Source organism: Anastrepha ludens, chromosome X (genome assembly GCF_028408465.1).
Source record: "Anastrepha ludens isolate Willacy chromosome X, idAnaLude1.1, whole genome shotgun sequence".
Classification (NCBI taxonomy): Eukaryota; Metazoa; Arthropoda; class Insecta; order Diptera; family Tephritidae; genus Anastrepha; species Anastrepha ludens.
In genome coordinates this window covers 6,127,329-6,154,058 of record NC_071503.1, presented here as the reverse complement: position 1 = coordinate 6,154,058, position 26,730 = coordinate 6,127,329, and the positions used below count along the sequence as shown (strand labels likewise).

Below are 26,730 nucleotides of genomic sequence, written 5' to 3'. Positions count from 1 at the left end.
TTCGGGATCTCTGGCGCTCTGGTTGAGTTCATCAAAAACATGCTCTTGAGCAGATTTCTGGTCGCAACCCTAGGGGTTGAGAGATCAAGAAAAAAGTTAGCAGAGGAACACCGCAAGGCGGTGTGCTGTCCCCTCTCCTATGGGTGCTGGCACTAAACTCATTGCTAAAGAGCCTAGAGGAGAGAGGACAACACGTCGTAGCATATGCGGACGATGTTGCAATGGTAGTAAGAGGGAAATTCCCCAATACACTTAGAGAAGTCATGCAAGATTTACTAAACATGGTTGAAAACTGGTCAAAAGCAAATGGGCTTAGAGTCAACCCCAATAAAACTGAACTCATCCTATTTACCAGGAAACATAAAATTCCAAATATAGCTCCTCCGACCCTAGGTGGAACGGCACTGCCATTTAGTGATGAGGCCCGCTACTTAGGTCTAATACTAGACCGAAAGCTAACTTGGAAGGCAAATGTCGAAGATAGAGTAAAAAGGGCGACAATAGCACTATACTCTTGTAAACAGCTGATAGGACTAAGTTGGGGTCTCTCCCCATCTATCGTATACTGGCTTTACACGGCAATTGCCAGACCAATCCTAACATACGGCATATTAGTATGGTGGCCAGCTTTAGATAAATTGTACATCAAAAGAACCATGGCACACGTACAAAGAATGGCCAGTCTTTGCATCTGCGGGGCCCTCAGAACCACACCCACAAATGCACTAAATATTATGCTTAACATTTTACCAATAGAGCAGTACGGTAAGCAAACAGCTGCCAAAGCAACTCTCAGACTAAGAGAAATCGGCCTACTCAGAACGTACCAAAGAGGGCACTCCTCAATTTTAGAACAATTCCCCTGCATTCCCAGCACAATGGATTTCTGTAGGACCAAGGACATCAATTTCAATAAATCCTTTGTCACAGTATTTTCTTCCAAAGAGGAATGGGATAACGGGCTCATTGTTAAGATAAACGACTTAAACATCTACGCAGATGGCTCAAAACTGGACAACCAAGTAGGTGGAGGGGTCTACTCCGACAAACTCGGAGTATGCCAATCATTTCGCTTACCTGATCATTGCAGTGTATTTCAGGCGGAAGTCACTGCCATAAAAGAGGGACCTAAAGAAATAAAAACGAGAGTATTATCCACAAATGAAGTCTTCATTTACTCGGACAGTCAAGCAGCAATAAAAGCGCTGGAATCAAAAACGCACTCGTCAAAAACAGTTCTAGAATGTTTTAAACTACTACATGACGTATCTAAGTGCTACAAGGTGCACCTTATCTGGGTACCAGGTCACAGGAACATCGCAGGAAACTGTAAGGCGGATGAACTTGCACGAACCGGTACAACGCTCGATCTCGAACCGGATAAGGCGCTGACACCCATGCCCATAGCCACTTGTAAATTACTTATAGACAGGGAAACCATCAAAAAGGTAAATACAATCTGGCAAAACCTCACAACATGCGAACTAAGCAGACAGACATGGCCGAACTGGAACACCGGTCGATCGAAGATCTTGCTAAGATTCAACAGAGAATCTATAAGAAAAATGATAGGTGTTTTAACTGGTCATTGTTTCATAGGCAGTCACGCTAGAAGGTTAGGACTCCCTTACTTCGATTTCTGTAGAAGCTGCCTTAATACAGAAGAAGAGGAACCAGTCAGACACCTTTTATGTGAGTGTGAAAGCCTAGCTATGAGAAGGCTGCGCACTCTCGATACAGCATTTCTAACAGATGTAGCGGACATAGCCCATCTAAAACTAACGAAGCTCTGTTCGTTTATTAAAGCAACCGAATGGTTTGAAAAGGAACACGTAGAGTAAGGATAAGCTCCAGTGGAATCACAATGGACCTGCCGAAGGTCTAAGTGTGTCTTACGACAACCACCATACCTACCTACCTACCTGCACACTTGGTGCCCTAGCCTATGTACATACATACGTACATATTTGTGTTCTGAACTTCCAGGAACACAATACTAATTAGTATACACATACAAATGCATGTACATATAACCGCACACACAGGTAAAATGCGGTCTAAATGCGTATAACGTTCAAAGCTAAAAGTCTATGCCTTGCGACTACAAGAACAAAATACATTCATAGGCGCAGTCGTAGCGGCCATCATTCTAAAGGGTGATTTTTTAAGAGCTATAGGAAAGTTTTTCAAACAACCACACGGAAAATTCAGAAAAATGCATGAAATTTTTATTTAAATCGATAGTACAATCCATATAATTTAATGATTGAAGATTATTTCATGCAACTGTTGACAGCGACTGCGCTTCAAATGGTCCATCCGCTTAGAAAAATGCATGAAATTTTTATTTAAATCGATAGTACAATCCATATAATTTAATGATTGAAGATTATTTCATGCAACTGTTGACCGCGACTGCGCTTCAAATGGTCCATCCGCTTAGTCCAATTTTGGCATACTCTTTCCAATGTTTCGGCCGGTATCTCACATATAAATGCTTTAATGTTGCCTCCAATGCGTTAATTGAAGCAGGCTTGTCTGAATAGACATGAGCTTTAACATAGCCCCACAAAAAATAGTCTAAAGGCGTTATATCGCACGATCTGGGTGGCCAATTGACAGGTCCCGAACGCGAAATAAAATGTTCACCGAACTCGCCCCTCAACAAGTCCATTGTTACGCGTGCTGTGTGGCATGTGGCACCGTCTTGCTAAAACCACATGTCGTGCAAGTCAAGCTCTTGCATATTGGGCAAAAAAAGTTGGATATAATTTCACGGAAGCGCTCACCATTCACAGTTACGTTACGATTCGCAGCATCTTTGCAGAAGTACGGTCCAATGATACCTCCAGCCCATAAACCGCACCATTTCTGGATACATTGGTAGCTCTTGCAATTCTTCTGGCTGATATTCACTCCAAAATCGACAATTCTGCTTATTTACGTACCCATTAATCCAAAAATGAGCTTCGTCGCTGAACACAATTTTTCGATAAAAAAGTGGATCTTCGGCCAACTTTCGAAGAGCCCAAACCTGCGTTGCGGTAGGTCGTTCGGCTTCAATTCTTGCACCAGCTGTATTTTGAAAGGCTTCAAACTTTAATCCTTTCGCAAAATTTTCTACGCTGCTGAGTAACGGCGACGAATCGATAACACAGGTCAACAACGTTTTGTTCTAGGAAAGTGTAGGGTCATTTTCGAAGTAATTTTTTGCGTAGAATCCGAATCCGGGGTTTAAATTGCTCTATCACGTCAGGATTTTGAGATATCCTAACCTAAAAGTGCAAAAACGCTGTTTTTGCCCATTTTTAAGGTTATGTAACTGCGATATCTCAGTGAAAAATTAAGATATTTGAGCAAACTCAACGACATTTAAAAAAGGAAGACTTATAATTTAAAACACCACGTCTACTTTTTTATGAAGAGCAAAATCTTCGTAGCTACATAACCTCAAAAATGGGCAAAAACAGCGTTTTTTGCACTTTTAGGTTAGGATATCTTAAAGTCCTGACGTGATAGAGCAATTTAAACCCCGGATTCGGATTCTACGCAAAAAATTACTTCGGAAATGACACTACACTTTTATAAAACATTCCGAACCCATTTTTTTGCAGACCTGTGTAATTGATGGTCATCATTAACACTGGCCGATACAGCTGCGATATTTTCTGCAGTTCGCACTCTACGTAAGCGTGTTGGTAATTTGATGTCCAATAATGTAAATTTGGTTCTAAATTTAGTCACAATAGCTCAAATAGCCGCTTCAGTGGGTCGATTAAACTGACCATAAAATGGAAGAAGCGCGCGATAAACTTTCTAACAGAACACGCATTTTTATAAATAAAATTCAATGATTTGCAAACGTTGTTCGTTTGTAAGACGATTCATGGTTAAATTATAGCCCTGAAGATGTTTGACAGTGAAACAAAAGACGAAACGTGCGTCAGCTGTTTAAACCAACTGTTTAAAAAGATAATAGCTAAAAAATCATCCGCTAGTTGCCATATTGCTGAACGGTCTGAAATAGTCGCGGCGGCGCTGAGCAGTTTCAACAAAAACTCATCATAAAAAATTTATTGATAAATTCGAGCTCATAGTACTTTCATTCATAAAACGAGCCGCCCATATGCCAATTTTCTCGACCATTCGAAAATAGTCAATATTAGAATATTTCTTGTAGAATTATTTGCCAATATTTGGTAAATTTTGAATTTTTTTCATGTCGAATTATCGCGGCTCGTATATATGTTTGTACCCGTATATGTACATATGTAAACATGTCTTCTAAATGCTCGACAACCGGAGTTGCTGTGCGTCAAGTGCGCGCATGAGCATACAGTAAATTGCAAAAAACAACATAAGTAGCTTATTAAATAGTCCAGTGTCGGACATTTCAATACTGAGAGAAAATACCGAAACAATTACTTTATGTTCTCTGATAGTAGGTAAATAGTTAATTAGTATATTACATTACGTATGTAGTTCTTCAATTGATAAAAAGTGCACAAAATCATATGCATACGGGTATATCTGCAAGGTTAGAAACTTACTCTGAAATCACAGTATAGCGCTGGATTTCTTGAGCAGTTTTAGAGAATCGTAATATTTTTTGTGTACATATGCATATACATTCACATATTTAAATTTGCATATGCCATCCTTCTGTGTGGCTGGTAATCAATTAATTCTCTATGAAGGATTTGATTTGGTTGAAGGGAGGGAGTTCAACAAAGTTTTAACAGTTTATGTATATATTTTTGATAATTTGCTGTTTCTAAGCCCTATTGAACTTAACATATTTGTTTTCTATGATAAAGTGCCTGTAGCTAGCCTACAGCATTAACATTATTTCTTCCTTCATACAAACGAATTTTACTCAACTGCTGTTTAATTTGACCAGTTGAGTATATTTCTGTTAACTTTTGGTGATAAATATGTCTGTGGTGAACTCCACGCGCAAAACGAGTACCCTTCAAAATTCCATGCGTTCCTGTCATTGAGACCTCTCTATACATTAACGTTCTCTGTATCTTGAGTTACTTCTCAATTTGCTCTGTTTTCTTAACAACTGTATTTATTCTGTTTATTGCTCTTTGTTTACGCCATGCAATTTTAAAAACATACATACATGTACTCCTGGGTGCTTGTATTTTATTGTTTCTCTTTTAGTGGAGCGAAAATAAGAAAATTCTTATTGATATTAAGTACAAACAAAATGATGGATTTAATGTAGTACATTTTAATGCGCGTAGCCTAAGCCAAGAAGAAATCGGATTCCGGCCAGCCCGCAAAAACTGTTGGTACGACGAGGAATGTGATGCTGCCAGCGAAAGAAAACATACTGCCTATAGAGCCACGCTGCGATCAGGGGCAACGCGAGCCATGTGGGATCGCTACAGAAAGCTAAGAAAGGAAGAGAGACGTATTATCTGACAGAAGAAACGAGAGGCCGAAATACGTGAGTGCGAGGAGCTTGCGATGCTGGCCAATAGGAACAACGCCTGAAAATTCTACCAGAAAGTTCGGCAGAATACAGAAGGTTTCAAGACCGGGGCGTTTTCCTGTAAGAACAAAGACGGCGAGCTGCTGACTGGCCTCCAGAGCATCCTTATATTATGGAGGGAACACTTCTCGAACCTATTAAATAGTGACAGCTGCGCATGTCACAGAGAATGTGAAGATCCCGATACCCCAATCAAAATTGTCGTTCCGTTACCCGACCATGACGGGGTGAAAGTAGCGATAACGCGTCTAAAGAACAAAAAAGCCGCGGGCGCCAACGGACTGCCGACTGAGCTATTCATACATGGCGGCGAGGAGCTGGTAAGGTGCATGCATCAGCTTCTATGCAAAATATGGTCGGATGAAAGCATGCCTGCCGATTGGAATTTAAGTGTGCTCTGCCCAATCCATAAGAAGGGCGATCCTGCAATCTGTGCCAGTTACCTCGGGATTAGTCTTCTCAATATCGCCTATAAGGTTATAGCGAGCCTATTGTGTGAAAGGCTAAAGGCCACCGTCAACCAACTGATTGCACCTTATCAGTGTGGCTTTAGACCTGGAAAGTCTACCATCGACCAAATATTTACAATACGCCAATTCTTGGAAAACACCCATGAAAGGAGAATCGACACACACCATCTCTTCGTCGACTTCAAAGCTGCATTCGACAGTACGGACAGGAGTTACTTGCATGCCGCGATGCCTGAATTTGGTATCCCCGCAAAACTAATACGGCTATGCAAGATGACGTTACTCAACACCAGCAGCGCCGTCAGAATTGGGAAGGACCTCTCCGAGCCGTTTGATACCAAACGAGGTTTCAGACAGGGTGACTCCCTGTCATGTGATTTCTTTAACCTGATGTTTGAGAGGATGGTACGAGCTGCAGAACTTCATCGCTCAGGCACAACTGTTGGCGTATGCCGATTATATTGACATCATCGGCCTTAACAACCGCGCTGTGAGTTCTGCCTTTTCCAAACTGGATAAAGAGGCAAAGCAAATGGGTCTGATGGTGAACGAGCACAAAACGAAGTACCTCCTGTCATGAAACAAACAGTCGGCGCACTCGCGTATCGGCACCCACGTCACTGTAGACAGTTATAATTTCGAGGTTGTAAAAGACTTCGTATACTTAGGAACCAGCATTAACACCGATAACAATGTCAGCCTTGAAATCTTACCTAGAATCTTTCTAGGCAACAAATGATATATTACTTTAGACTAAGTAGGCAATTGAGTAGTAAAGTCGTCTCTCGACGAACAAAACTAACACTCTACAAGACTCTCATCATGCCCGTCCTAACGTATGGCGCAGAAGCGTGGACGATGACAACATCCGATGAAGCGACGCTTGGAGTGTTCGAGAGAAAGATTCTGCGTAAGATTTTTGGACCTTTGCACGTTGGCAACGGCGAATATCGCAGACGATGGAACGATGAGCTGTATGAGCTTTACGACGACATAGACATAGCACAGCGAATAAAGATCCAGCTGCTACATTGGCAGGGGCATGTCGTCCGAATGGATACAAACGCTCCGGCTCTGAAAGTATTCGATGCGGTACCAGCTGGTGGTAGGAGAGGAAGAGGAAGGCCTCCTCTGGGTTGGAAAGATCAGGTGAAGAAGGACTTGGCTTCACTTGGTGTGTCCAATTGGCGCTGGTTAGCACGAGAAAGAAACGACTGGCGCGCTGTGTTAAACTCGGCCAAAATCGCGTAAGCGGTTATCGCGGCAATTAAGAAGAATAAGAAGCCTAAGCCAAGAAAAGGTGGATTATACTAAACACAATTTCGATGATTTTGCAGAGTCGATGTACCTTGCGTTTCTGAGACCTGGTATCATAGTGACCTCCCTGATTTCAAACTCTCTTTGAACTGATACAATTTATTGCGGAACGATCGTAATACTAATAAAAAGGGGGAGGAGTTGCTACGGCAGGTATCTTGACGCGGTACAGGGGCTTAATCGAATCTCAAAACGGATACAGGCACCGGGAAGAATTGTCGTTCAGATAATAACTCACCCTGATATCTGGTACTGCTTAAGAACGATGACCGGGAGCTAATCCAGTGTGTTATCCATTGAATGATTTACAGCCAGGAGCTGAATTCGGCTGTATTATAACTGCGCCTCCTCAATACCGGGCCAAATTGAGGAGTAGCTGTGGCCTTACCGCGACATGGGCCGCTGACCCATTGAGATCCCCAGAAAATTTGAAGACTGCTGGGCTTGCCTTGTCCAGCAGGGGGTCGTACGAACAAAACACGATAAAAAATAAAAATCAAACCCAAAATAACAACAACACATAGGACAGCAGGAAAAAGCTGGACAAACATGTTTCCGCGGGGCAAAAGTGTCAAGTCAGCGAGGCAGATCAGTCAACTCAGATTCAGTAAAAACAGTAAACGAGGAGATCCTCGAGGATCGCTACTAGCGGTTGTTACCAACCAACACCGTCGCCGTTGCTGCCCAGCAAAAGGCCGGATGCCTATTAAGCTAGTAACGGACCGCAGGTATCCCAGCAACGAGATCCGGATCCATATCTAGAGAGCCGGGCCCACAAACCTTTCATTCACTCAAAGTCCGGGTAATCGTCTGACTCAAGCAGGGAAAGGATAGGCGAAGTATGGGCAAATTCCCGACTATTCCGCCACCTGGACAACGCGGCGTCCAACTCCGGCTACGCAATCCACAGTATTTTTTCTTAGAACTCCTTTTCGCGTGGGCGGCCTTCGGCCGCGCTTCAAAAAAATAACCCTCCTCAGTCCAACTCCGGCTACGCAATCCACAGTATTTTTTTCGTAGAGTTCTTTTCCGTGTTAAAACCATTGAAGCCAAAATTAAAACATCATATGCGGGTATGTAGTAAGGAGGCACAATAACCCCCATCCCCATCATTAACACTAAACTTAAATACTTAATTTTTGTTCATATATTTGTTTCATTTCCAGGCACCCGGCAACACCATACTGTTGCCATTCCAATCTTCTTCTTATTCGCGTTTAAAATTGGAAAGTGACTGTATGGACAAATGCATTTGCATTTAATTTTAATAAAAATAATTCGAATATAAGGATAAAAATAAGTAAAAACACGCGTGCGAGTGTATATTTGGTGAATTTTAGTGAAGTGTTAAAAAATAAATAGTGTAATGTGGCAAATTATAGTGAAGCTCCAAAGGGCATTTTGAAGGCAAATAATTATGAAATTATTATTGCCCGAATAATTTGGAGTTACAAAGAGTGTTCCTTAACACCTCACTAACATCTCCACCAAGTTTCATTAATAAAGACATAATAGTTTGTTAAAAATTGCCCAATATACATTATTCTAAATTCCAGCCGGGCCATTAGCTTCTTCAACCCATTGATGCCACCTGTGGGCAAAAAGTAAGCTGAATTTGGTTGTAAAATGAAAGATCTTTATTTATTCTTGTAAATCAATTTCAACCCCTTCAAAATAATCCCCTCTCTATGAAATACACTTATGCCAACGATTTTTCCAATCCCCGAAACATGCCAAATAGTCCATTTCCGGTATAGCCATCAGCACCTTCTTCGATTCAGCTTTTATCTCCTCAATCGACTCGAAACGCGTTCCCCGGAGTGGTCTCTTGAGTTTTGGGAATAGCCAGATGTCACACGGAGCCAAATCAGGCGAATACGGTGGTTGCGGAACGATACGCGTGGAATTTTTTGGCGAAATGGTCACGAAGAACGAGTGCAGTGTGAGACGGTGCATTATCGTGATGCAAAAACCAAGAGTTGTTGGCCCATAATTCTGGTCTTTTTAGACGAATTGCTTCACGTAAACGACGCATAACACTCAAATAATATTCTTTATTAACAGTTTGGCCAGGTGGAAGGAATTCATAGTGCACCACACCACGAAAATCGAAAAAAACTGTCATCATATCCTTTATTTTTGAACGACTTTGACGTGCTCTTTTCGGTCTGGCCTCGCCTTTAGCACGATATTCGCTTGAGTGGTCGGTTGTTTCAGGGTCGTAAGCATAAATCCAAGTCTCATCTCCCGTAGTGATGTATTTGAGCTTGTCCTGATAGTCTGAAAGCATTGTTTCACACACATCAACGCGACGACTTTTTTCCAAGAAATTGAGAATTTTCGGTACAAAACGAGATTTGACTTTTCTTAGGCCCAAATGGTCTTTCAAAATGGTTTTCACAGATCCTTCTGATATTCCGATCATATCAGTAAGGTCTTTGACAGTCAACCGACGATTTTTGAGCACTAACTCCTTCACATTATTGACGTGTTGGTCATCTGTTGACGTCGATGGTCGTCCGGAGCGCTCCAAGTCATCAACACGTTCTCTACCCTCTTAGAAGTCTTTGTACCACTTATAAATATTTTTCTGCGACATGGTCGAATCACCAAATGCCTTCTGCATGCTAAACGTTTCCGCAGTCGAAATTTCATTCCGCAAACAAAATTTGATGCCACTTCTCTGCTCAATCAAATCAGACATTGTAAAAATCGAAAAATGCTTAGGGTCGCTCTTCAGCCGAAATATGGAAATTTTGCTTATTGACGTATGTAGCCATTAGGCTAAAAGTGGGGCTCAACACTGAACACCATAAGTTAGCCTAAACGCGCGATGAACACTTTTTACAAAGCGTCGATTTTCGTAATACAATTGCAGGATATGTAAACGATGTTGAGACATAAGCCTTTCCATGATGAAGTGCCAATGACTACTAAAAAAAAGTATGTATTTAGTTTGACAGTGGTTACGCGTGATCTGTCAAAGAACCCCTATTGGAGAACGCCTTAACTCATTAGCTGATACAAAATATTATACAAACTCCAAGCGCCCTCAACAAATAAAAGTTAAATTCAATCACAAGGAAGCATTCCCTTCACAAACATTTTAAAACTACATAAATACAAAACACAATACATTTAGACCTAAAGACCAACGAGGCTTATGCCCTACGTAAAAAAGATCTACCAACAACGCAACCGCCACCCGCAGATCATCATCACAATACCGGTGTAAATAATCGATTTATAATATATGTATATTTAGTTGGCGCGTACACCCTTTTTTGGGTGTTTGGCCGAGCTCCTCCTCCTATTTATGGCGTGCGTCTTGATGTTGCTCCACAAATGGAGGAACCTACAGTTTCAAGCCGACTCCGAACGGCAGATACTTTCATGAGAAGCTTTTTCATGGCGGAAGTACATTCGGAGAATCTCTCTTGGACGATGACAAAATCCGATGAGGCATCACATGGAGTCTTTGAGAGAAAGATTCTGCGGAAGATTTTAGAATATTTGCACGTTGATGTCGGCGAGTATCGTAGGCGATGGAATAATGAGCTGCGAATGACATATCGTCCGAATGGATACAAACGTTCCAGCGTTTAAAGTATTTTATGCGGTGCCAGCTCGTGGTAGCAGAGGAAGGGCAGGGCCTCCTCTGCTATGGAAAGCTCAGGTGGAGCAGAACTTAGGTTCACTAGGTGTATCCAACCGGCGCCGGTTAGCACGAGAAAGAAACGACTGGCGCGCTTTGTTAAACTTGGCCAAAACCGCACATGCGGTTATCGCGCCAATCAAGAAGAAGAAGAATAAGTACTTGTTGGCAAGAGAGATGTTTCGTATATTTTTTTAAATCTCACCAATATCGTTCCTCCAACGGGTGAGAGGGAACGCTAAATAAATATACAAAATCGTTTTGAATGATTGAAAAGTGAAGTTACGTAGGTTAGCTGACATCGGAGGCCTGGAAAAAATGCTCGCGGTAAGAAATTTCGTTCGAATGAAGAGGTTAGCGCTGAAACCGAGGCCCATTTTGAAGCAAATGATAAATCGTTGTACACAAGTGGTATTGAAATGTTGGAGCGGCGCTGGAATAATTGTGGTGTTCTTGATGAAAATTACGTTGATTAATAAGGCTAATTTTGAACAAAAAGAAAACGTATTTTCCTTATTGTGTTGTGAGCATTTATTCATCGCTAATAGGCTCGTCGTTGGAGGGTTGAGTTATTGAGGAAGTTCAGTCTAGAGAAACACTCTGAACCGTGAAGGGGCACAATAAATCGTTAGTATGCGATTGAGCCGCAGCGGGAGATAACACAACGGCAGAACTCTTGGCAGCTACACTAGTACGACAAACAGGAACAGAGCATAATGTAAATTCCGTAGTCGCACATATTACTTTTTTATTGGTGACGGCAGCAGCAGTAAAAACAAGAAAGTATCTTGCATTAACTCCAGCAGCAGAAGAAGCCATATTTCCAATTGTTGCCCAGGCCTTCGGCAAAGTATGGCATGATGGACTACTCCATAAGCTTAAAATCTTGCTTCGAAGCTTATTTTCGAACATTTTTACTTCGTATCTAAATAACAGATATTTCAGTATCAAGTGCGATAGCTCTTATTCAAGCTCTTATTCAAACCCCCAATTCAATCCCTCTAAATATTTCGGCCGCCGTAGCCGAATGGGTTGGTGCGTGATTACCATTCGGAATTCACAGAGAGGTCGTTGGTTCGAATCTCGGTGAAAGCAAAATTAATAAAAACATTTTTCTAATAGCGGTCGCCCCTCGGCAGGCAATGGCAAACCTCCGAGTGTATTTCTGCCATGAAAAAGCTCCTCATAAATATATCTGCCGTTCGGAATCGGCTTGAAACTGTAGGTCCCTCCATTTGTGGAAAAACATCAAGACGCACACCACAAATAGGAGGAGGAGCTCGGCCAAACACCTAACAGAAGTGTACGCGCCAATTAAAAAAAAAAAAAAAAAAAAAAAAATATTTCTGGAACGGTTTAGCAACGTGTCGCCTTGAGTTGACATGCAGAACAATTAGTTTGTCATGTCTACCGTCCCATTCCGGTCGCTTTTCTTTGAAAGCTCGATTCAAACGCATTAGCTGCAGTAGGGAACGATCGCCAGTGATGGTTTCAGATGGTTTAAGTAGTTCATAATAGATTACGCCCTTCTGATTCCACCAGATGCACAACATAACCTTTGAAGCATGAATATTTTCTTTTCTGCTGTCGATGGATATGGTTTACCTGTCAGGCTCCAACATTTTCGACGCGAGTGACAATGCGATGCAGAAAATCTTTTCTTTTCTGCCGTTCAAGAAGCATCCCACACGTCCCCAACGCCTATCGATATCCCTCTCTTTCAACTGATGTGGCACCCAGTTACCTGCTTTCCGGACCATTCCCATCGACATGGGAAACGTTATCGACGGTTGATGTGTTAACATCCAACTCTTTAGACATATCATCAAGGAGTCGACATGCGTCTTCATCCAATATATTCGAATTTTTTCGGTGCGCCTTTGCGATCTTTATCACACACGTCGAAATTGTCAATTTGGAAGCTTCGAAACCCTCTGTACAAGTTGTATTTGATGGAGCTTGATTGCCGTAAATATTGATCAATATACGTTACGTTTCAGATACACTTTTCCTTAAAAGGTAATAATGAAGTATGATCTTTGCTCTTCAAACGAATATCAACTACTGTCATTGAAACCTCACATATACACCTTCAAATCACCAGTATATTTTTTGAGCGAACACAAAAGTAGTATCAGCAGCGTTACTTCTTTTACGAGGGCGCAAACTTATTCCCATACCCAATATAACAAGTAATTAGACCCGTGTGGGCGTATGGCATATCGTTGTGGGGCAGTGCAAACAAACTCATCGTGAAAAAATTCAGCGATTTCAAAACAAGTTCACGAAAAATGCACCATGGTATGTGAGGAACTCTGATTTACATAGTGACCTCAAGAAGTCATCAGTATCAGAAGTTGCCAAATATTTCTCTGCGAGGCTCGAAAAACCTACCAAACCGGAGGCTCCGCAACTTGCCAATCCAGATGAACAATGCCTTAAGCGATAAAATCCAAATGATCTTGTTCCAGAAATTTCAACAGTTGGCAAGCAGATATATATTTCTGTCAGCTGTCTTCCAATTTTATAAGGGTTTCATATAAATCGAAACCAAAGCCCAATCGTCCCAATGGAAGAGTCCAGGAGAACCAAGAGTCGATAGCAGAAAATCGCCGAACACGCAAAACACGTACCTTATTTATGCCTCTCACAAACAAACTAAGCATGCTATAATGCTAAAACCGTGATAGTATCTCCGAGACGAGTGAACATAAAAAATAATGATAATCGAAAGACGAATGTACGTAGTCCGCGAAATTTCAAGCCTTCGCCCTATTTTTTGAACACACTTCGTACTCATGAATATCCACTTTCCAGACAACACATAATATATAATATAAATATTCCTGAAAATCAAACTATTAGGGATCATTAGACACCATATTCCCTAACTCAATCAATTATCAAATCAATCGTCTAGCGAAAAGATTCTCTGGGCTCAGGCCGAATCCTAGAGTCGCTGTTGTTCCTTGGCTTGAAGAAGAAGCTTTTAAGAATACCGAAGAACACTAAGAAGAATATTATTGCAATATGCTACTCAGCGAGCATTTCAGAATTTCACGCCAATAAGTTTAACGTCCCTCTCCTCAAAACTCTAGCTCGAATTTTGGAAATATGTACATCTTAGAGAAAGGATTATTCTTCTCAAAACTCCAACACACCTATCTTAAAGACAGGTCCACAGAAACTGCACGAGGTAGCGAATATTATAAAAAAGTCGATTACGCAAGCAGTGTGCTTTGGCAGCATTCCAAGCCAGAGAAGGAGCTTTCAACAATGTTAATATCAGTCCTGAATAAACGAACTATTTCACTCAAACCAAAAAACACATTGTGGTCTTACACTGTACTTTTTAGGCCTATTTTACATATGGATCACACCTTTGGTGGCCTGCACTAGCTAAAAGCTATAACTAAACTAGATTCGGATTCTTAAGAGACTATGATGCAGAAATTTCTAAATACGAGTCTAAGATCTTAATCGGAATCTTTTCTGAACCCCTACAACTGTCCAAATCAATATGCCCTCCAGGCAAAGCTAACCTGTGCCAGGCAAAATTACTGGTAATCAAGGATGGCCTAGCATCTCCGAAGTCATGTAATCTGGAGTTACGGACAGTCAAGCCGCTATAAAGGTGATACACCTGCAGACTTGTAATGTATAGAAGTACTTAATTCGCTCAGTTAATGATTCGATATCATTTTCGTACAAGTTCAAGGCCACAGGCAGACCGAGGGTAATGAGAAGGCAGATGAGCTTGTTAAACGATGATTCTCCTTTAAACTCGAGCGGAACAGGTACAGTTTAGATTAATGTGTTCGAACTGCCAAATAATTAATATAAAATAATTAATCAATCAACGTAAAGTAATCGATTAATCAATTTGAACTGCCACTTAACTGTATTTTAAAATCAGAAAATGTATCTTCAAAGTCAGTGGCTTAAAAATGCCAATGCATAAAAATCTAGTGTCTTATTTCAGTGCGATGAAAAGCTGAAGATCCAAATTTAGTGGAAAATCGACTGAGTTGGTAATACTGCTTAAAACAGAAGCAGTCAAAATTGAGAGTGGAATTATATTAGTGAGCAGCCACTGTCATGTTGCTTCGTTGTCATCTGAACAAATACTGATTGGAACCAGTGAAATGAAAATGCGATTTAACACACTAAAAGCACTAAACTTTTGTATATCAAAGAATATTTTCTTTTCATAGCAGTTTATATTTTAGATAAGAAAAAAATAAAAACTTAATTTATCATAAATTTCAATAACAAATAAAAATTTAATCGTTCTACGTATAAGTTATATCACAAAATAATTTCAAAGCCTATTTCTTTATCAATTTCAGCTTGTGTCAACTATCGATTAAAAATATGTAATTAAACTTATTTCATGTATGGGAAATGCATTTGCGCTCAGAAAAAACACCAAAAAGGGCACTAGACGCTAACCCATCTTTTTCGGTGTTTTTATTTTCAAAGAGAAGAGCGTAAGAATAAGAGGTCCAAGAGGGCCACTAGGCGCCAACCCATATTTAAAAAAACAGAGCGTAAGAATAAGAGTTTAAAGAGGATTTGCTTGGATTGTGCTTTTGTGTATCCAAAAATGTACCGTCAAGAAAGCGAATGTGTTTTTTAAAATATATCTCTTTTCACATAAATTCAACATATATTTAACGTATTCATTTATTTATTTTCCTAATACGAAAGAAAAAAGTTGTAGGTTAGCTGTTGAGTTGAATGAAATGTGTTTTGAATTAAATTAGTAGTTGAATTTTAAACATTCATTGAAATTTGAAAATATTTAAAATGACAACTATATATAAGATAAAAAGAAAAATTCATTAAATATATTGCATTGCATTATATTGCGCTTAGATTAAAACAAATCTTAGTTTGAGCATAAAGTTGATATACATACATATGTACCTTAAATTGCAAAGTACTTCATCGCGGTAGTGTGGTGTAGTGTATACTTAATACTTATAAACAAGTTTTAGTTTATTCCCACCGTTTGAGCTCAGAAAAGAAACTATATTATTTTTTTACAAAAATTGTGTGCATTAAGAGCAGAACTTTAAGTATCATAGATCAATTGATCTGAAATTGAAATTGTTACTAAAGGATGGGCGACAATAGCAAATGTGTACTGCCAACACTTCTGTATTTATACATAAATGCATGTATGTATAAGCATTTTATTTTCATCATGCGTTAGCATGTGGCAAATAGATGAAGCACCTGGTATAAATAAACATATGTAGGTATATTAGCAGTGCTGCACAAAATTACATTTTTTTGTAAAATGTGAGTTATACCAGTTTTATGAGGTATAACCATACTTGCTAAAGGCGAATCTTGCTCGGTAACTTTGTTGTTTCCTTCAAATGCTAATTTTTCGTCAAGTGAGCCGAGCAGAGAGAAAGCGAGCAGAGAAGTGGCAAATAGAATATGCCTTATGCAACGAAAGAATTGCCGCCAACACATATCACCCGATTTCTTTATGTACGATAACGCTATTATTATGATACTCCTCCTGTTTTATATGCCACGTCAGTCACATATTGAACGAAAAGCATTTATTCCGGGAGACCCATTAAGTCGATTTCGGTAAAAATGTCGTCAGTAGGGAGTTGTAGTCAAAAATATCAGGCCGAAATGTCATTTGATAGTTCTAGCTCCTAAGCATTGTATGTAAGTGTTGTGTACGCAAATAAGCATGATGTGCAGGAAGTATTGCATTTGCTTCAATCCTAAATCCGCTATCTGCAAATACACGTTGCTGCTTTTGACCCTGACAACACTGAAATGGGAAGTATTTCGACTTTCTTCCTATGACACATTGTCTGTCTTAGCCACAAAATTGATTCAATTACACATATGTATGCATGTATGTATAAGCGCCAAAAGACGGCGCAAATCCCGCGAAACAGAACAACAAAAAAATTGATGGCTAGTGATGAACATTATTTTCAAGAATACGTACAAATGGACAAAACATCAAACTTTGAAAAAAAGCGGTTTTTTAAATAAGATTCCTAATTATGAAAGGATTTTTACTTCTTCAGTTTTTTCTTTCTCATGTATTATATTGTATTATACTTACACTTGGTATGTTATCGCTGTTGCAAATTTGCTCCGATAATAATCGATCACGTATCTCCCAGGCGAAAATGCTCGGACATTCGCGCTTGTAATCCGCGATTTTTTGTACGACAGGAGTTGTAGCAACACGTGGCTTTGATCCACCTATCGCTCGTGGCTTAATAGATCCCGTTTCGTAATATCTGCAAATGAAAAGTGTTAACGTCGCCTTGAACAGAGAATTCTAGGTAGAAAACAAAATTTTGCACTGCAATGTTTACAAAATCTCTAATGTATATAAATTTTCAAGAATACGTAAATCAATGTGCTAGTATATGTGTAGTATATATTGTACATACATGTGACTCATTTATTATAGCAAAACCAAATATAGTGGACAAATTTCACAAATCACAATGAAAGAGTACTTTTAAGCCGGAAAAATATATTTTTGGAACGGTAAACACAATTTCGTTCTTTTCAGCACTTATTTAACCCTCAGGCCGATTGATAATCCTTTTCAAATTTTGTAGTTATTTTATCTCGTTTTTGAATATTTTTTAATTTGTTAACAGTTTGTTAGTCAAAATTGTAATTCTTAAAAATGAATTACTCTTGCCACTTGGTTTTTTTACTTTTTTAAACGGACCCTAAAACTCCCCAAAATTAATATATATGTATATATTTATATGTATATATTCATATATATATATTTATATATAAATATTTATCTCGTTTTTCTTAAGATCATACTACACACATACAAATATCAGTGGCTCTCGCTCGCAATTTTACAGAATCGAAAAAAACCAGTCAATATCATTTACTTGTACTAACATATGTAATTGCAGCAAGTCTTGGCATCGAAGCCAGTTTATGCACATGAATAAATGCTGATTTATTCAATAGAAAATGTTTAACAAAACATAATTATATAATATAAAAGTATAATATGTAACCGTATTTGTGTCATGAAAAAGCTCCTCATAAAAAAGCATTTGACGTTCGGAGTCAGCTTTAAACTGTAGGTCCCTCCATTTGGGACACAACTTCAAGACGCACGCCACAAATGAGGAGGAGCTCGGCCAAACACCCAAAAAGAGTGTAAGCGCCAATTATACCTATATTATACTAACAGCTGGCGCTAAAGTAATCCTCCCATCAGAAAATGCTATAAATTTTGCGATTGGCCCCTAATGTCAGTTCTGTTTTGACATTTGTGTAGTAAACACATGCGAAATACACGTTAATAAACAATGTTACGCTACACTGCTCCAGAACGCGGAATATTGCTGACTATTTATTTGACCAATAATCGGTCGGTGACTTTGGCACAACGTGAATTTCGTCGCAGATTTCCTCGCCGTCCAACGCCTACTGGTGAAACACTGCGACGTTTAGCCGCTCGCCTCGAAGAGACTGGCACAACACGAGATGCTGCCAGGCGTGGCAGACCCCGGAGTAGCCGTTCTGCAGAGAATATTGCTGCTGTAGCCGAGGATGTCATGGAAGCGCCGTCGACATCGACCAGACGACGTGCCACGCAAATGGGTATCAGTCGACGGTCCTTACAGATGTTTTCGTACAAAGTCCAGACGGTGCATCAGCTGTTAGCTGCTGACCGCCAATCGCGTCTAACATGCGCTCAAGCCATCCTTAATCACCACCAAGAGGAAGATGATTTTTCATCAAAAATAATCATGAGTGACGAGGCCCATTTCCATCTTAGCGGGTACGTAAATAAGCAAAATTTACGCTTCTGGGGCACTGAAAATCCGCGTGTAACCCACGAAGAGCCATTACACCCTGGAGGAGTCATCGGACCTTTTTTCTTCGAAGACGTCGTGGGCCAAACGGTTACTGTGAATGGTGAGTGCTACAGAGCAATGATGAACGAGTTCTTTTTGCCGCAACTTGATGAATTGGGATTGGAAAACATGTGGTTCCAAAAGGACGGTGCAACGGCACACACTGCACGTGCCACAACCGATATGCTGAAGGATGCATTTCCCGGGCGCCTAATCTCCCCTTTTGGTGATTTGCCCTGGCTAGCAAGATCGCCTGATTTGACCGCTCCAGATTTCTTTTTGTGGGCCTTTTTGAAGTCGCGGGTTTATGTCAACAAGCCTCAGACTTTTGCAGCTCTTAAAGACAATATCCGTCAAGAATGTGAGGATCTATCGCCGGAAGTTTTGGCCAAAGTGATGGAAAATGCCATAAAAAGGGTTCAAATGGCAATCAACTGTAGCGGCGGCCATTTACATGACATCATATTCTCGACTTGATGTACAATAAAAAAAATTAAAAGACCAAATAAAAATAATCCACAAGAAGAATCAAAGTTTTTAATTTTTTTTTTAATTACAGCCAAAAAACATCGCAAGGTTACTTTTGCGCCACCTTGTATATACATATATGGGTGGGCCATGTAAAATTTGCTTTTCGAATGGGCTATAAAAAAAAACTAATCAATATTTTTTGAAACTTTTTTATTTTTATTTTAAAGATTGAACATTGTCATTTATGAATAAAAAATAATATCGTTCAAATGACTGCCTCGACGGCGTTACAGTGGGCCATTCGATCAACCCAATTTTTAAGCACATTTTCGATTGTTTGGGCTCCAATATCATGAATGGCAACTTCGATTTCGTGTTTTAAAGCATCAATCGTCTCTGGATGGTTCGTATAGCATTTGTCCTTAACGGCTCTCCACAAAAAATAGTCCAACGGGCTTAAATCACAGCTCCGAGGCGGCCAATTGATATCGGAATTCAAAAACGGTAGCCAAAAGTTCGAGTGTAACTTTGGCAGTGTGACAAGTTGCACCGTCCTGTTGAAACCAAATGTCGTCCATGTCATCCTCTTCAATTTTCGGAAACAAAAACTCGTTGAGCATGTCACGGTAACGCTCGCCATTTACTGTAACCGCGGAAGAAGAAGAAGACTCACCACTTTGGAAATAGGTTTTCAATATTTCCCAATTTTGTTAAAGCGTATAGCGTCTCATTTCGTAAATGTCAAACCTGTAAATAAATTATGAACACATTTGACATGTCATGTGTGTTACCATTCTCAAAAAAATAGGTGGTTCAAAAAACAACACTATGTGGCCCAAAGCCTCCAAAAGCTTTCCATAATTTGCGTCTATTTCCAGTAGTTTAATGACATCTCTCAACGTTTTTGTTGCCTTTCTTTATTCAAGAATATTACCACTATCCCAATAGAATTAATTTTTGTCGCAATAAGAGAAAAAGAAATGCAGTGTAACGCCGAAGAAATATTTTCTTAAGCTAAAATTGGTTTTGTTTACTTTGGGCCAGCTTCATATCGGGGGGTTCCATTCGCAACTTTTTTGCGGCGGGTCTAGTGATAAGACTCCTTTCTATGAATTTTCTTTTCTTTTCTCTTCTTAAAAACTCAAGAATTGATCAAGATTTAGATATATTTATAAATATTATACAAAGCATAAAAACGCACGTACGAGTATTCAGAAAGTAAGCTCACAGATAAAATGACGTATACAGATTAGCGGTGAGTGGCGGCAACTATGTGTACTTATATTGTATAAGCAAGCTAACAACGTGGTCCCAGATTCCTTGAGCGAAATTAAAATGGACCACCAAAGGTCAGCAGTTTATGTGGAAATCATTAGATAAATATAAGCCTTTAAAGAAGCATATGAGGAGTCTTATGGACAACTGATTTTAATAAACTCGTATGCTGCTAAAAATTGAAGTGTGGAGCTGAAATTCGCATAACTGTGAGAGAGCCATAAGCAAAAGAAACGAAGGAAGTTGGAAATTCCGATTTCTCCAAATGTACCATAAACATGAATGTCGATTTGAATATTTTAGTACCAAATTTGGTACAAAGTGCCTCATATTTGAATATTCATGAAAACATGCTGTTTTACCTGTTGGAAGTTGGCTCATTGGGAACTGTTCATATGCAATTCAAAGTCGTCGTACTTTAATATGATTCAACATATGTGGACATCTAGTGGAAAGTGTGAATCAGAAATGAAATACAAAATCAAGCTGATAAAATTTTGATGTTCTAGTTCAGTAGAAACAAACTGAAAAAACCATTATAACCGGACGATTTTCTGTTACTCTTGTTTAAAACTATTTTAATAATGTTATTTTAAACTGAACGTTTTGCAAATTGTTACTCTAATTATCTAATTTATAACTAAATTTTAACTACAATAATATTTTAAAACATATTTTCTGTTTTTTACTTCAGTAAATTAATTGTTCTTAGTTTTTATACACACATTTCTTAGATATTAAAGAATAAAAACAAAGAAATTAAAAACCTATTACTTATGTATATGAGCAAATTTCTTTGCGTCAAGTACTTTAAGTTTAGTGTTTTTTTTTAATAAAATAATAGGACTATGAATAAGTTCGTGCGTTTTTTTCGAAATTTGAAACTTTATTGACGTAAAATGGTTACAAATTTAATATTCAAAATATTGTCCATCGCTTACTACTACTTTTTCCCATCTTTCTGGCAATTCACGGATTCCCTTTGTGAAAAATTCGGTCGGTTTTGCCGCAATCCACGAATCGATCCATTTTTTGACTTCATCGTAATTACGGAAGTGCTGGTCAGCCAGGCCATGTTGCATCGATCGGAAGAGATAGTAATCGGATGGCGCAAGGTCTGGACTATACGGCGGGTGGGGTAGGACATCCCATTTGAGCGTTTCTAAGTATGTTTTGACCACTTGTGCAACATGTGGCCGAGCATTGTCATGTTGCAAAATAACTTTGTCGTGTCTATCGGCGTATTGCGGCCGTTTTTCTCGCAGTGCTCGGCTCAAACGCATCAATTGTCGTCGGTAGACATCCCCCGTAATCGTTTCATTCGGTTTCAGTAGCTCATAATACACAACACCCAGCTGGTTCCACCAGATACACAGCATAACCTTCAGGCCATGAATATTCTGCGCCGACGTCGATGTTGAAGCATGGCCAGGGTATCCATACGTTGCCCGACGTTTTGGATTGTCGTAATGGACCCACTTTTCATCGCCAGTCACAATTCGATGCAAAAAACCCTTTCTTTTGTGCCGTTGAAGCAGTTGTTCGCATGCCATAAAACGGCGTTCAACGTCTCTTGGCTTCAATTCATACGGCACCCAATGGCCTACCTTTCGGATCATTCCCATGGCTTTTAAACGTTTGGAAATGGTTGATTGATCAACTCCCAAAGTTTTTGCAACCTCTTCTTGCGTTTGAGCCGGATCTTGATCGAGCAATTCCTCCAATTCGGTATCCATGAACTTTGGCGGCGCACCCTCGCGTTCTTCGTCTTCCAAGCCAAAATCACCACTTTTAAAGCGTGCAAACCACTTCTGGCACGTTCGCTCAGATAGAGCATGCTCACCATAAACTTCCACCAAGATACGATGACTTTCGGCTGCTTTTTTCTTCATATTAAAATAATGAAGAAGAATTCCCCGCAAAAACACATTATTTGGCACGAAATTCGACATTTCCAAGTGTGGTAAAAATATTGTTGTTTACGCTTCAAATAAAAAACTTATACTGACGTTTGTGCCTTACGACAGTAGCTCTCCAATGAATGTTTGGAAATGTGGATCGATGGAATAATAATCAAGTTACGCCATCTGTTGTAAAACCGCACGAACTTATAAATAGACCTATTAATATAAAATTTAAAATGTCCTTAAGGATTAAAAGCATTTTTAAAGCATTTAGAATTTAATGGGCATATTTTTGGTTGCACTCTTAATGAATTAGATGTGATTTGAATCCATTGTGAATATTAATGTAATAAAGGATGTTTTTTTTAGAGGTTAGGTTTTCAAGTTGGCACTACTTTTTTCGTAGATGGTCTTTTTGACAGCTGTCACTTGATTTATGCTCAGTTTGGTTTGCCATTTCATAATGAATAGACTAACACCTGAACAACGTTTGCAAATCGTGCAAATTTGGGCCCAAAACGAGATGGCCACCGATCCCGATTTTCACAAGAAAATTTTGTTCAGCGATGAAGCTCACTTTTGGTTGAATGGGTATGTCAATAAGCAAAATTGTCGCATTTGGAGTGAACATAATCCACAAGCCATTGCTGAGACGCCGTTACATCCTCAAAAAGTCACTGTTTGGTGTGCTCTATGGGCAGAGGGAATCATTGGTCCATATTTCTTTAAAAATGAAGCCGGCCATAATGTTACAGTCAATGGAGAGCGCTATAGAGCCATGAATAATGACTTTTTCGTGCCTGAATTGGACGATGTTGATGTGGACGACCTTTGGTTCCAACAAGACGGCGCTACATGCAATACAGCCAACGCAACAATCGATTTATTGAAGGAAACTTTTGGTGAGCGCATTATCTCGCGCCTCCAAGATCGTGCGATATAACACCGCTGGACTATTTCTTGTGGGGCTATGTGAAGTCGCTTGTCTACGCAGATAAGCCCGAGACGATTGACGTCTTGGAAGAGAATATTCGGCGCGTTATTGCTGACATATGGCCCCAATTGCTGCAAAAAGTGGTCGAAAATTGGGCCTCTCGGCTGGAATTTATTCGAGCCAGCCGCGGCGTCCACTTGCCCGAAATCATTTTTAAAACATAATGGCAAACCCTTATCTTTATAATAAAGCTAAATTCTTGGCCATAACATTAAATTATATACGTTTTATTTCATCTTGAAAACCTAACCTCTAAAAAAAACACCCTATATAAAGTGAGGATGACAAAGAAATGTATTTATATAAAATAATGTGGAAAACAACAAGTATTAATTACAAACGATATTAGGACTACTCGAAAGAGCCGAAGATGGAAATTTGGAATATGAATCGGGCTCTATATATTAAAGCACGAAATTCAGAAAAATGAAACGCACACATTTCCAATATCGGATTAATCCTGTAAATATGGAATTATTCAGAAATTTTCATTGACCAAATACTTAAAAATAAATCTGTAAAAAAAAACATTAGAAATGTTTATCCAATGTTTACAAAGAATTTTTTATAAGAATTCATATGACCTCAAATAAAAAAATTATGTTTATCACTGTGTAAAATAAAAAATTGGAAATATGCCACTAAGCACATTCACAATATACTATAGTTACTTGAAAGTCCTACATATTCAAACAAAGCAGAGAAAAATATATTATGCATCAGTAAAGTTTCTTCTCTCTTCATTTTCTATACCCTTATTTTTGTTTGTGTTTGTATTTTCAGAGAAAACCAAAAAGTTTTGTATTTTTCTTTCCCAATATAATTCGAATTAATTTAAATTCGTTTATTTAAATATTTAACAATTATACTTACTACAAATACGCATATTTAATTAAAAGAAAGAAAATTGTGTAAATTTTACTACAACCACTGGCAAACATACCTCTGCAATTTGTAACTCTTTCAGCATTTCAGCAGTTAAAGAAAATCATGTAAGGATTTATTGTTTTCTCAATGAATTTTAAACAATTTAGTGTTGTTGCTGTTGAAGTGGTTGAGTATTTCCACTGAAATAATCGTAATTAGTGACCAGCACCGTGTTAGTCAGATCCATTTAGTGAGGTCCAAGTATAACAACAAATTCTTTATCTCGATGTCTGAGATCTCATTAATTTGCTGCAAGAAAGGACTACCAAAGGCGCGGAGTCGTACCTTGGCTAGCCCCGGGCATTTACATAAATAGTGGAAAAGACTCTCCTTCGCCCCTTCCGCTTGACAGCTTCTGCAGATAGGATTGAAGGGTAGATTGAGTCCAGCTGCATGATCCCCTACTTTCTAATGACCTGTAAGGGTTGCAGTGATGCGTGAGATGGTTGGCCGAGGATTTTGTATGACGGCCATGTGTTTTTTTTGTAATACATGTAGTTAGTTGCTTCCATCTTCTTTCGGTGTGAAGCAATGGATGCTTTTATTATGTTGAGTGGGGTGGAGACTGCCACCGCCTCTGCTATTTCTAGTGTCGAACCTTTTCTTGCTAGCTCATCCGCTATCTCATTACCCCGTTTGTTCCTGTGACCGGGAACCCATATCAGAGTGACTAAGCATTTCCAGCTCCTCTATACACTGTAAGACTAGTTTCGATGAAATGGAGTTGGAGTCCAAGGCCTTTATAGCTGCTTGACTGTCTGAGAAGATAGCTACGCTTGCACCAACTTCCTTGTAGAGTTTTAGTGATTTGCATGCTCCTTTGATCGCTAACAGGTCTGCCTGGAGCACGCTGGCATAGTCAGGAGAACGTATTGACTGAGATAGGTTGAGCGGCTCCGAATGGAAGCCAGCTCTCTCACCTCAGTTCATCTTAGAACCATCGGTATAGATTTCGATATCGTATCTTCCAATCACCTTCCCTTTGCTCCATTCGGCTCTTGGCGGAAAACGTACCGTGAAGTCTTTCTTGAAGTTAAGGTCGGAGACAGTGTAGTCTGATCTGTTTATGAGCAGCGAGAGTTCTTGTAGGAGGTTCTTACTGTGACCGTACGACCTTGTTGTCCAGCTTCCTATGCCTTTGAGTCTCGGCGCGCTGCAAGTAGCGATTGTTTTAATGTGTAAATCTAATGGTAGCAGATGAGTTAGTACATTGAGCGCTTCAGTAGGACTGGTGCTTAGCGCTCCTGTAGTTAAGATACACGCTGTTCTTTGTATTTTGTTCAGCTTAGTTTTGTTGTATTTCTTTTCTGTTGCAGGCCACCAGACTAGTGCCGCATATGTTAGTATTGGCCTTACAATGGCTGTGTAGGACCAATTGGTTAATTTTGGTTGGATACCCCATTTTTTACCTAACATTCTCTTACACGTGTAAAGTGCTATATTTGCTTTCTTTACCCTGTACTCTACGTTGGACTTCCGGCTGAGTTTGGGGCTTAGGATAACAGTAGTATGTATATTCCGGACTACAACGCAATATCAAAAATATTAAAATTTTAACATTTATTATTATTTTAACTCAAAAATTTAACATTTTTACCATTTAACTCATTTTTTTAACTTACAGTTACTCAAAATTTTAACATTTTTTAACATTTAACTCATTTTTTTAGCTTATATTATCTCAAAAAAAAAGTTAAAAATTTTGAGTTGGGTCGATTTAGTCCACCCCTAAATATTAACTACGAGTACCTTAAAAATATTAACTACGAGTACCTTAAAAATACTAACTACGAGTAACTAATAGGACTATGAATAAGTTCGTGCGGTTTTTTTTCGAAATTTGAAACTTTATTGACGTAAAATGGTTACAAATTTAATATTCAAAATATTGTCCATCGCTTACTACTACTTTTTCCCATCTTTCTGGCAATTCACGGATTCCCTTTGTGAAAAATTCGGTCGGTTTTGCCGCAATCCACGAATCGATCCATTTTTTGACTTCATCGTAATTACGGAAGTGCTGGTCAGCCAGGCCATGTTGCATCGATCGGAAGAGATAGTAATCGGATGGCGCAAGGTCTGGACTATACGGCGGGTGGGGTAGGACATCCCATTTGAGCGTTTCTAAGTATGTTTTGACCACTTGTGCAACATGTGGCCGAGCATTGTCATGTTGCAAAATAACTTTGTCGTGTCTATCGGCGTATTGCGGCCGTTTTTCTCGCAGTGCTCGGCTCAAACGCATCAATTGTCGTCGGTAGACATCCCCCGTAATCGTTTCATTCGGTTTCAGTAGCTCATAATACACAACACCCAGCTGGT

At 39.4% G+C, this 26,730-nt stretch overlaps 1 protein-coding gene across 1 annotated transcript in view; it reads right to left on the bottom strand.

Annotated features, from left to right (window-relative positions):
- LOC128869497 (paired box protein Pax-6-like) overlaps positions 1-26,730 on the bottom strand; it is a 182,997-nt gene that overhangs the window by 80,123 nt on the left and 76,144 nt on the right. The window contains exon 2 of the mRNA XM_054112066.1: positions 17,052-17,232. Within this exon, the coding sequence (XP_053968041.1) occupies positions 17,052-17,232 (181 nt within the window). The remainder of the gene's footprint in view (positions 1-17,051; positions 17,233-26,730) is intronic.